Genomic DNA, 11922 nt, shown 5'->3' with positions numbered 1-11922 from the left:
TTCAAAATGCAATGGAACGAGGGATTAAAGGAGGAAGGGTGGCATTACTAGTCAGGGAAAATATCAAGGCATTGCTCAGTCAGGGCGGACTGGAAAACTCGTTTAGTGAGGCGTTATGGCTGGAACTGAGAAATAAGAAAGGTATGACTATATTATGGACCACCCAACAGTCTGAGGGACTTTGAAGAATACATTTGTAGAGAGATTGCAGACTGTTGAAAGAAACATAAGGTTCTTACAGTGGGTGATTTTTAACTTTCCACATTGACTGGAACTTACATACTGTAAAAAGACTAGATGAGATAGAGTTTGTTCAGGAAAGTTTCCTTAATCAGTATGTAGAATTTCCAACAAGGGGGAGAGTATGATACTTGATCTGATATTAGGGAATGAGACAAGGCAGGTGACAGAAGTTTATGAGTGAACACTTTGAAACTAACAGCATTGTGATTACTAGATGCAAACTATGCAAAAGGACAGGTCTTGAGAGATTGAGAGGGGATCTGATTGAAGCATATAAGATTATTAAGGGATTGGACAAGATAGAGGCGGGAAATATGTTCCAGATGCTGGTAGAGTCCAGTACCAGAGGGCATGGTTTGAGAATAAGGGGTAGGTCATTTAGGACAGAGTTAAGGAAAAACTTCTTCTCCCAGAGAGTTGTGGGGGTCTGAAATGCACTGCCTCGGAAGGTAGTGGAGGCCAATTCTCTGGATGCTTTCAAGAAGGAGCTAGATAGGTATCTTATGAATAGGGGAATCAAGGGATATGGGGACAAGGCAGGAACCGGGTATTGATAGTAGTTGATCAGCCATGATCTCAAAATGGCAGTGCAGGCTCGAGGGGCCAAATGGTCTACTTCTGCACCTATTGTCTATTGTCAGCGGTTTGAGATTCTAAATTGGAGAAAGGCCAATTTTGATGGTATCAGAAAGGATCAGGCAAGTGTGGCTGCTTTCTGTCAAAGGTGTACTTGATAAGCAGGAGGACATCAAAGGTGAAATTCTGAAAGTACAGGAGTCCACACGTGAGACTGCTTACAGAGTTAAAAGCCCATGATATTACAGGAAAGTTACTGGCATAGTTAGATCATTGGCTTATTGGTAGGAGGCAGCCAGTGGGAATAAAAGGAATCTTTTCTGGTTGGCTGACAGTGTCTAGTGGTGTTTCACAGGGGTCGGTGTTGGGACCGCTTCTTTTTATGTTGTATATAAATGATTTAGATGATGGCTTTGTAGTCAAGTTTGCAGGTAAGAAAATTGCTGGTGGTATTGAGGAAACAGGCTGCAGATGAGGTGAATGAAATACAGTGTTGGAAAATGCATGGTCATGCACTTTGGTAGAATAAATAAATGTGCAGACTATTTTCTAAAAGGGGAGAAAATCCCAAACATCTGAGGTGCAAAGGGGACCTGGAAGTCCTTGTGTCGAACACCCTAAAGGTTAGCTTGCTGGTAGAGTCGGTTGTGAGGAAGGCAAATGCAATGTTAGCGTTCATTTCAAGAGGTCTAGAATACAAGAGCAGGGATGCTGAGGCTTTATATGGCACTGGTGAGGCCTCGCCTAAAATATTGTGAAAAGTTCTGGTTCCATTTAAGAAAAGATGTTCTGGCATTGGAGAAGGTTCAGAGGAGGTTCGCAAGGGTGATTCTGGGAATGAAAGGGTTATCATATAAGAAATACCTGGGCCTGTACTTGCTGGAATTTAGAAGGATGAGAGGGGATCTTATTGAAACCTATTGAATGTTGAAAGGTCCAGACAGAGTGGATGCGAAAAGAATGTTTCTCATGGTGGGGAAGTCTAGGATAAGAGGGCACAGCCTCAGGATAGAAGGGCATCCATTTAAAACAGATGCAGGAAATTTCTTTAGCCAGAGGGTGGTGAATTTGGGGATTACCCCAGGTAACTGTGGAGTCCAGGTCGTTGGGTGTATTTTAGGCAGAGTTTGACAGGTTCTTGATTGGACGTGGCATTAAAGGTTATGGGGAGAAGGCTGGGGAGTGAGGCTGAGGAAGGGGAAAAGGATCAGCCATGATTAAATGGTGGAGCAGACTTGATGGGCCAAATGGTCTAATTCTACTCTTATGTCATATGGTCTTAAAGGAATGTGCCTGTCAGAATAAAAGGTAAAGATAACAGATGTAGGGACCCTTGATTTTCAAGAGATATTGAGGTCCTGGCTAAAGAGTGGGGGGGGGGGGGGAAGGTGCATTTGCAGCTAGGAACAAATGAGGTGTTTATGGAGTATAAGAAATGCAAGTGAACACTAAAAAAGTCAGGAGGGCTAAAAGGTATGAGATTGCCCTAGCAAACAAGGTGAAAGAGAATCCTAAGGGATTCTACAGATATGTTAAGAGCAAAAGGATTTTAAGAAACAAAATTGGTCCCCTGGAAGATCAAAATGGTAATTCATGCGTGGAGCCAAAAGAGATGGAGGAAATGTTAAATGCATTTGTTTTTGCATCTGTAGTTACTCAGGAGACAGCCTATAGAAGTGAAGCAAAACGGCATCAGCTTCATGAGCTCTATAGAGATCACAGAAAAGGTGTTTGCTGTCTTGAGACAAATTAGGGTTGATAAATACCCAGGGTCTGACAAGGTGTTCCCTCAAACCCTGTGGAAGGCAAGAGCATAATTTACCGGAGGCCTAGAGAGATATTTAAATCATCCTTAGCAACTGGTGAGGTGCCATATGATTGGAGGATAACCAATGTTGTTCCACTGTTTAAGAAAGGTTGTAAACATAAACCAGGAAATTACAGGTCAATGAGCCTGAGATCAGTAGTGGGGAAGTTACTGGACAGTATTCTAAGAGACTGCATGTATAAGTACCTGGATACACATAGATTGATTAGGGATAGTCAGCATGGCTTCCTGAATGGTAGGTCATGTTTAACCAATCTTTATAGACTTTTTCCAAGGAAGCTATCAGGAAAGTTGATGAAGGCAGGAGGAAGTTGTCTGCATGGACTTTAGCAAGGTATTTGACAAGGTCTTGCATGAGAGGTCAGAGAAGAAGTTTCATTTGCCCAGTATTCAAGGTAAGGTAGTTAATTGGATTAGACACTGGCTTTGTAGGTGAAGCAAGTGAGTGGTAGTAGATGGTTGCCTCTGACTGGAGGCCCATGATTGGTGCTGGATTGTTGATTGTCATCTATATCAATGATCTGGATAACATGGTTAACTGGATCAGCTAATTTGTGGATGCCACAAAGATTGGAGGTGGTGTAGACAGTGAGGAAGACTATCATAGCTTGCAGTAAGATCTGGACCAGCTGGAAAAATGGACTGAAACATGGCAGATGGAATTTAATGCAGAGAAGTGTCAGGTGTTGCACTTCAGAGGACCAACCAGGGTAGGTCTTACAAAGTGAATGATAGGGGATGGAGTGCCATAGGACAAAGAGACCTGGGAATACAGGTCCATAATTCATTGAAAGTGGCATCATTGGTAGATAGTGTCGTAAAGAAAGCTTTTGACACATTGGCATTAGTAAATCAAAGTATTAAGTACAGGAGAATGGGTGTTATGTTGAAGCCGTATAAGACGTTGGTGTGGCCTAATGTGGAGTATCGTGTGCAGTTTTGGTCACCTACCTACAGGAAAGATGTAACTAAGGTTGAAAGAGTGCAGAGAAGGTTGTTGCTGGGTTTGGAGGACCTGAGTTATGTTGAAAGATTGTATAGGTTAGGACTCTATTCCTTGGAATGTAGATTTGAAAGTGGTATACAAAATTGAATTGCATAGATAGGGTATATGCAAGCAGGCTTTTTCCACAGAGTTTGAGTAGGACTACAACTAGAGATCATGGGTTAAGGATGAAGGGTGAAAAGTTTCAGAGGAATATGATAAAACTTATTCATTCAGAGGGTCATGAAAGTGTGGAACTAGTTGCCAGTGCAAGTGGTGCATGCAAGCTTGAATGCAACATTTCAGGCAAGTTTGGGTAGGTACGTGGATGGTAGGGGTACAGACCCAGTGCAGGTCAATTGCAATAGACAATTTAAATAGCTCTGGATGCATTAGATGGGCTGAAGGGCCTGCTTCTGTGCTGTACTTTTTCTATGGCCCTGTGAGGGAGGTCAGTAAAGACACCAAAGAGAAAACATTTTCAAAAGCAGCCTCTTAGAAATATTGATGTGGGATGAGATGAAGACATTATAATGCATCAGTGAGGGAGAGAGTTAACTTGGACGTTATTCCAGGAGCAGTTGCAGACTTCGTGTTAGGTGGTAAACTGGAAATCCAAAAGGCAGTGATTCTAGTCACTGTTAACAAAGAGAGTATGAAAGCTTGTGATTATAGCAAATAGTTAGGGAATAAACTGATGGGGCTAGGAAGAATCATATAATTGGATAGCTAAGGGGTCATTCCTGTTTTTGCTCAATATAGAGGGAGGGTCATGGCCATCTATAAAATGGGTTAGTTCCCAGTACAGGTGATCAGCTGTGTCTGTGCTGTTCACATGACTACAGAAGATTCAGTCTCATTCACTGATGGGAGTGCGGTGTCTAAAAGATTATAGTAATTTTGTCTTGGCATGGTCTGCTACTGCAAAATGACAACTTTTGTGTCACATAAAGCAGTAATAATAAAACTTGATTCTGAAAATACAAGACACGAGAGCTTATTTGCAATTGGCAACATTCGCTCAAATTCCAAAAATTTCACATTAACCTTTTAAAATGGATTTCTAAAATCCAGTTCTACACTTTTTGAAATGTATGCACTTTATTTTTTCCATCATCAGTGTAGCTTTCCAATTAATAGGCTGACAAAATATTTTACAATGGGAAGTGGATGACAAAACTTTGAAGCCAATTTATTACATTATTAAAAGCCTTGCAGTATCACTTTTGACTCTGTTCTGTTCCCATAAGGCAATGTTACTTTTATCTATCTAAAAGTTACCCAGAACTATTTAATTGTATTATAATTAATTTGGCTGTGTTCATTTCTAACTACTCACCTTGGATGGAAGGAACCATGTCTTTTGGGTCATGGTTCATGTGTATCAGCTTAACTGTGCTTGTAAATTACGGTTGTTTCCTGATTGTAGTGTTAGCCTTTCAGATGCATGTTGTAATAATTGTACCAGTTGTACTACTGGGAAATAACCGAACTTTTGATTAACATGTACTTGGAGTTGTTGTGAGCAGCTTTGGGCCCCTTATCCAAGCAAGACAAGAATGTGCTGGAAATGGAGAGGGTTCCAGGAGGTTCATGAGAATGATTCTGAGAATGGGTTAACATATAAGGAGTTTTTTGATGGCTCTAGGCCTGTATATGCTTGAGTTTAGGAGAATTGGGGGGAATCTCACTGAAACCTGTCTAATAGTGAAAGGTCTATATAGAGTGAATGTGGAAAGGTTGTTTTTCATAGTGGATGAGTCTAGGACCAGAGGGCAGAGCCTCAAAATAGACGAACATCTCTTTAGAACAGAGATGAGGAGGAATTTCTTTAACCAAAGGGTGGTGAATCTGTGGAGGCCAAGTCATTGGGTATATTTAAAGTGTTGATTGATAGGTTCTTGATTAGTAAGGAAGTGAAAGGTTATGGGGAGAAGGCCAGAGAATGTGATTGAGAGGGATAATCAATCAGCCATGATTTAATAGCAGAGCATACTGGATGAACCCAGTGATTGAATTCTGCTCATATGTCTTGGGGTCTAACATCCAAACCAAATGTTCTTTCATTAATGAAGGGTTTTGTACAGCTCTAAGGACTAGCGAAGATGACAGAATACACTCCCACTGATAAATGCTTAAAGACAGTAATAATGAAACTGAAATCAAATCTGACATTAAGAAATGAAGAGATTACACAAGTCAGCATCATTGTATATTTTTAGTCAAGGTTCTGCAAACATCTTGCAAAATTATTGAGAAAATTTTTTGGCAAAAAGAGTTATCAATACAAGTATAGTTTATTTCCACAGTGCAATAACATTACAAGCTGAAATATTTTTTACAGGTCTTTGATCTTAACTGAAAGAGTGCATCGTAGTGCAGTAAGTTTTATCACAGACTGGCAATAGCTTGTACTACAGCTGTACATAACTACAGATTTACTGCAGTCTACATTCAGTATTCAAGGTTTTATCATAGCAAGTATGCTTAATTCCAATGAGTATGAATAAATTAGTAGCCTTCACCAGGCAATCCACAACCATAAACCATTCATTCTAATAAAGAACCAAGCAAAGGAAAAATCTCTTTTAATAAAACTATTCTGAAACTTGAACTTAAATCACTGAAAGGTAGAACAGCGTTGATAAACAACAAGGTAATTGTTCTTTATTCTTTGTTTGACAATGGGGATTTGAAACTGTTCAACAGGAGGAATAGATACATTGTGCTAGTTCATTCAAGAAATGAGGCCACAACTTTGAAAATGGCTATGTTCCTTTAAGTAAATAATCAACAACTCATTCCTGTGGATGAATGAAACCTACTTGAATGGGGTATGGTGAGGTACTTGGCTGAGAGACATTTAGGTCATTTCTTTTGATTCAATAAAGAATTAACACAGATTAAAAGTGATGAGGCTGCAAGTGATAAGAGTTCCATAGTTTCTAGCTACCTGAGTTGCATTTTAATATATTAATATTATGACTCCTAAAAAAGTACTATATATCATAGTTTCTTGCTAGATTTTGTACATCTTCAGAGGTAAACTCGGTGCTCTTCATCTGTAGCAAACTGCTAAAGAGTTCTTCCACTTGATTTCTTTCTTTACCAGCAATCACTGATGCAATCTGCACAAAAATCATATGAAATTAAGATCAGCCATAAATTACATGAACAATTTAAATACAAGCTGTTAGCACCATCTATCCATTGCAATCTAATTTTATAAGTGAATTTTATAAAGCATATACTATAATTTTGCTTTAAAAATATTTGAATGTTTTGTAAAATCACATTCAGTTTTGTGTAAGAGTTCATCTTGTTACTATGATGGATGATGTTCCTTACCCTCTAATATTAGACTCACTAGCTCCAAAACAAATGAACTAATTCAATTGATCATCCAGTTTATTAATCTTTCAAGACTGATTTTCTTGTGTCAAATTGTACCGTTTGGATCTGCTATTTCACGTGCAAAAAAAACATTACATTGGCTGGGGTGAAGCAGGTGTGACTGAAGGTACAGTGGCCTTCATAAATCAAAATACTGCGTATTATTTAGGAGCTGGGATAGTATATTGAAGATGTTGGTGAGGCCTAATTTAGATTATTGTGTAGTTCTGGTCACTTTTTGGCAGGAATAATATCATTAAGACTGGAAGAGTACAGAGAAAGTTTACAAGGATGTTGCTGGGACTTGAGGTCCTGAGTTATAGGGAAAAATTGAATACATTAGGATATTATTCCCTGGAGTGTAGGAGAATGAGGAGAGATTTGATAGACGCATACAAAATTATGAGGGGTATAAATAAGGTAAATGCAAGCAGGCTTTTCCCACTGAGATTGGGTGAGATTAGAATCATGGGTTGAGGGTGAAAGGAGAACTTCACTCGGCGGTGAGTGTGGAACAAGCTGCAGCAGAAGTGGATGCAGGTTTGATTTTAACATTTAAGAGGAGTTTGATCAACCACATAGATGGAGGAGTATGGAAGGTTAATGTGTAGGTTCAGGTCAATGGCACTCGGCAGAATAATGGTTTGGCAAGGACTAGATGGGCTGAGGGCTGGTTTCTGTACTGTAGTGTTTATTTTATCTTTCTTAGTTATACAGCACAGTGTAGGCCCTTCCAGCCCAAGCCACGACTTGTAACTTCCAGCAAACCCAATTAACCTAACCTAATCAAGGGACAATTTACAATGACCAATTAACCTAAACTTTGGACTATGAGAGGAAACCGGAGCACCTGGGAAAACTGACAAGTTCCACTGGGAGGACGTACAGACTCGTGGAATTGAACTCTGAACTCTGGAATGCCCCGAGATGTAATAGCATAGCACTCACTGCTATGCCATTCTACTTTGTTCTATGATCTTATGTAAAGATTATTCCCCTGGATTTGATGCAGCATAAAAAATAAGCATAAAGAACACAATAAATATATAAGATTAGCTTGTCTACATAGACTGATTGTACATAAAGTGACGCAGCATACAGATTATCAGTACATAAGGTGAGTCTGACAAGGAATGACAAAGTGCTGGTTCTACTTTAAGTGCAGGGGTTTCTTAATAAAGGGGCCACAGAATTCTGTGCTGTACTTTGGAATGGATTCTAATAATCTGCCTCCTAGCTAAACTAACTGGCTAGTAGTAACTCAGATTATGACTTAACAGCTGTACAGTGTTAGTATTTCTGAGAATGTTTTTGTAATAGATTTCAGTGTCCCTGGGGTATACAGTATTTTATCTAGACCTTCTAATTATCCACTTCCACAGATGCTAATCTTATTATTATTCTTTCTATTCTATTATGGGGTTTCTTCTCTCAATAGCTCTCTGTGTCTTATGCCTTTTGTTTTGATTTATTTTGTTTTGTTTTGATTTATTTAACTCAAGATCAAGGGACTCTAAATTTGCGAATAACAGCCTTAAAAGTTGTGAATCTGGAACTTATTGTCAGAGATGGCTGTGCAGGCCATATCATTGGCTATAATTAAAGTGGAGGTTGATAGGTTCTTTAATAGTAAGGAGTCAAAGGTTTCAGGGAGAAGGCAGGAGAATGGGGTTGAGAGATGGAATGGCAGAGCAGACTCGATGGACTGAATGGTCTAATTCTGCTCTTATGTTTTATGACCTTTTCCTTTGTTTACCATGAACTCCATGAATCCTCATTGATAGTTGCTTATTTATCTTCAGGTTACTACTTACAATCTACCTTTGCTAAAACACTTATTGGTCTGGTAAAATTTGATTCAACACAGATGATAATCATTCCTCCAAATGTGTCCTTTTCAATAAACTACACTGACTCTAACTACCCCAGATTTGTTCTACCATTGATATGTCTTCCACCAGCTCAGCTTCATTCCTCTCCACCTGATTGGACTCACTAACACAGCCTAGAAAAGTTCTCCTGAAATCAAGGAACTCAGCAGGTCAGGCAACATCTATGCAGAGGAATAAAGAGTCATTTTGGACCAAGACCCATCATCAGGGCTGAAACAACTGTTTATTTCTCTCCATAAGATGCTGCCTGACCTGCTGAATTCCTCCAGTATCTTGTGTGTGTTGCTCTGGATTGTATTTCTAATTTGCTGCTCCTATTGTGAAAGTCTCTTTGATGTATGCCTACCCTGAAAAAGCTTAAATCTTCTCTTTGATGGGAGTTTAGTGAGACCATCTCTGACTGCTCCCACTCTGTGCTATCTGACTCTTCGACCGTGTGCTCACCCAGACTTGATACCACAGCCACATGCCCTTCCTGGGCATTTGTCTTTGCCCCATTTAGTTCCATATGATTTCCAGCTGTATTTGGGCCCCCCAGTTTGGACCCACCAAGGATCCCGGGTACTCGTAATCGATAGACTGCCTCTCCTGCCGCTTCTCCCTCCGAATGAATTCCAATCCCCATTCCCAGTCTAACGTGTAGGTCCATGGCCGCCTCTACTGCCAGTTTTGAAGAGCAACACCCCACACTGGAGATCGGAGGATCAACCGTTGTAGGTAGGCCGAGACCCTCGGACCTACCTGGAGAGTACCTGAGGAGGAAGGTAAAGCTGCGCAAGCGCGGGTGACGTCAGCGGCGAGCGCGGGGTTTAAAAAGCGGCCCACTTTCAGGAGCGGGCAGCGAAGTGCTGGGCTTTGGCTCAGCGGGCTTCGGAGCAAGAGGACTTCAGCAAGAAGCCTGCTTTTCATTTATTCTGACTAATCTGGGATCAGGTAATGGGGGAGACGGTTAGAGCAGTGGTGTGCTCCATATGCAGTATGTGGGAGGTCAGGGTCAACACAGTTGTCCCTGATGACCACAAGTGCAGTAGGTGCATCCAGCTGCAGCTCCTATCAGACTGAGTTAGGGAATTGGAGCAGGAGCTGGATGAACTACGGATCATTTGGGAGGCAGAGGCAGACATAGATAAGAGTTATTGGGAGGTAGTCACACCGAAAAGACAGGAGGTAGGCAAATGGGTAACAGTCAAGAGAGGCAGGGGGAGCAGACAGAGAGAGCACAGCACCCCTGTGGCCGTTCTCATCAACAATAAGTATACCGTTTTGGATACTGTTGGTGGGGATGACCTACCAGGAACAAGTTGCAGTGGTCCTGTCTCTGGCACTGAGGTTGGACCCTCGACTAGGAAGGGGAGGAGGGAAGAGAAGAGAGCGGTAGTGATAGGGGATTCTACAGTCAGGGGGGCGGATAGGAGATTTTGTGGGTAAGATCGGGAGTCTCAGATGGTATGTTGCTTCCCTGGGGCTGGGGTCCGAGGCATCTCAGATCAGGTGCAGGTTATTCTCGAGAGGGAGGGCAAGAATCCAGATACTGTGGTCCACGTAGGGACCAATGACGTGGGTAGGATGAGTGAGGGGGTCCTGCGTAAGGAGTTCAGGGAGTTAGGTGCGAAGCTGAAGGGCAGGACCTCCAGGGTAACAATCTCAGGATTGCTACCTGTGCCACGTGCAAGTGAGGCAAGGAATAGAAAGATTATACAGATTAATACGTGGCTGAGAGGATGGTGCAGGAGGGAGGGCTTCAGGTTTTTAGATAATTGGGCTTTGTTCCAGGGAAGGTGGGAGCTGTTCCGAAGGGACGGTTTACACCTGAACTGCAGCGGTACTAACATTCTTGCAGGGGAGCTTGCTAGTGCTTCTTGGGGGGGGGGTTTAAATTAAATTTGCAGGGGGCGGGGATCCAGAATGTGAGAGAGGATAGCGAGATGAAGAACAAAGGACAGGTGGGGTCTACACGGTTCCGGAATATTAAGTGTGTAGTACAGAAAGGTGAGGCAAAACAAGTGATAAGGAGGACACATGTACAGAGGGATGGTCTGACGGAACATGGAGTTAAATGTGCAGAAAGAATAAGTAAATTTAGGAAGGACAACAAAATTCTAAGGGCGTATAGCCCGATGGGAGTTCGGGGAGCTGGGTTAAGCACAATAGGCAGAGATTCAAACAGAGAGAGGAGAAATGGGCTAAAAATTCTATATCTGAATGCATGAAGTGTCAGAAATAAGGCGGATGAGCTTGAAGCTCAGGTGCGAATGGGTAACTATGACATTGTTGGGATAACGGAGACATGGCTGCAGGGAGATCAGACCTGGGAAATGAATGTACAAGGGTATACGTGCTATCGTAGGGACAGAAATGTGGGCAGAGGGGGTGGGGTGGCCCTGTTGGTGAGGAATGAGATTCAGTCCTTTGCAAGGGGGGGACTTAGGATCAGGAGAAGTAGAGTCTGTGTGGATAGAACTGAGGAACAGTAAGGGCAAAAGGACCCTAATGGGTGTTGTCTACAGGCCACCAAACAGTAGCATGGATATTGGGTGCAAGTTGAATAGGGAGTTAACACTGGCATGTGGCAAAGGTAATGTCGCAGTAGTTATTGGGGATTTCAACATGCAGGTGAACTGGGAGAATCCGTTTGGTGCTGGACCCCAGGATAGGGAGTTTGTAGAGTGCCTAGGAAACCATTCCTGGAACAGCTTGTACGACAGCCGACCAGGGACAAGACTATTCTGTATTTAGTGTTATGCAATGAACAGGATTTGATAAGTGATCTTGAAGTAAAGGAGCCATTAGGAGGTAGTGATCATAATATGATTAGTTTTTATCTGCAATTTGAGAAGGATAAGGGCAGCTCAGAGGTGTCAGTGTTGCAGTTGAACAGGGGAAACTATGGAGCCATGAGGGAGGAGCTGGCCAAAGTTGACTGGATGGATAGCCTAGCAGAAAAGACAGTGGAACAGCAATGGCAGGTATTCTTGGGAATAATGCACAAGGTGCAAAATCAGTTC

At 41.8% G+C, this 11922-nt stretch overlaps 1 protein-coding gene across 7 annotated transcripts in view; it reads right to left on the bottom strand.

Moving 5' to 3' along the window:
• Positions 1-5822: 5822 nt before the first annotated feature.
• LOC132395291 (sperm-associated antigen 1-like) overlaps positions 5823-11922 on the bottom strand; it is a 151397-nt gene continuing 145297 nt past the window's right edge. For all 7 annotated transcript variants that reach the window (XM_059971684.1, XM_059971703.1, XM_059971721.1 and 4 more), the window contains one exon: positions 5823-6760. In XM_059971684.1, coding sequence (XP_059827667.1) covers positions 6632-6760 — 129 coding nt within the window. In that variant the 3' untranslated portion in view covers positions 5823-6631. The remainder of the gene's footprint in view (positions 6761-11922) is intronic.

The sequence above is a fragment of the Hypanus sabinus genome, chromosome 1, assembly GCF_030144855.1.
Source record: "Hypanus sabinus isolate sHypSab1 chromosome 1, sHypSab1.hap1, whole genome shotgun sequence".
NCBI classification, from domain to species: Eukaryota; Metazoa; Chordata; class Chondrichthyes; order Myliobatiformes; family Dasyatidae; genus Hypanus; species Hypanus sabinus.
Note: the sequence above shows the minus strand (reverse complement) of the source record. Positions and strands in the feature narration are given on the sequence as shown.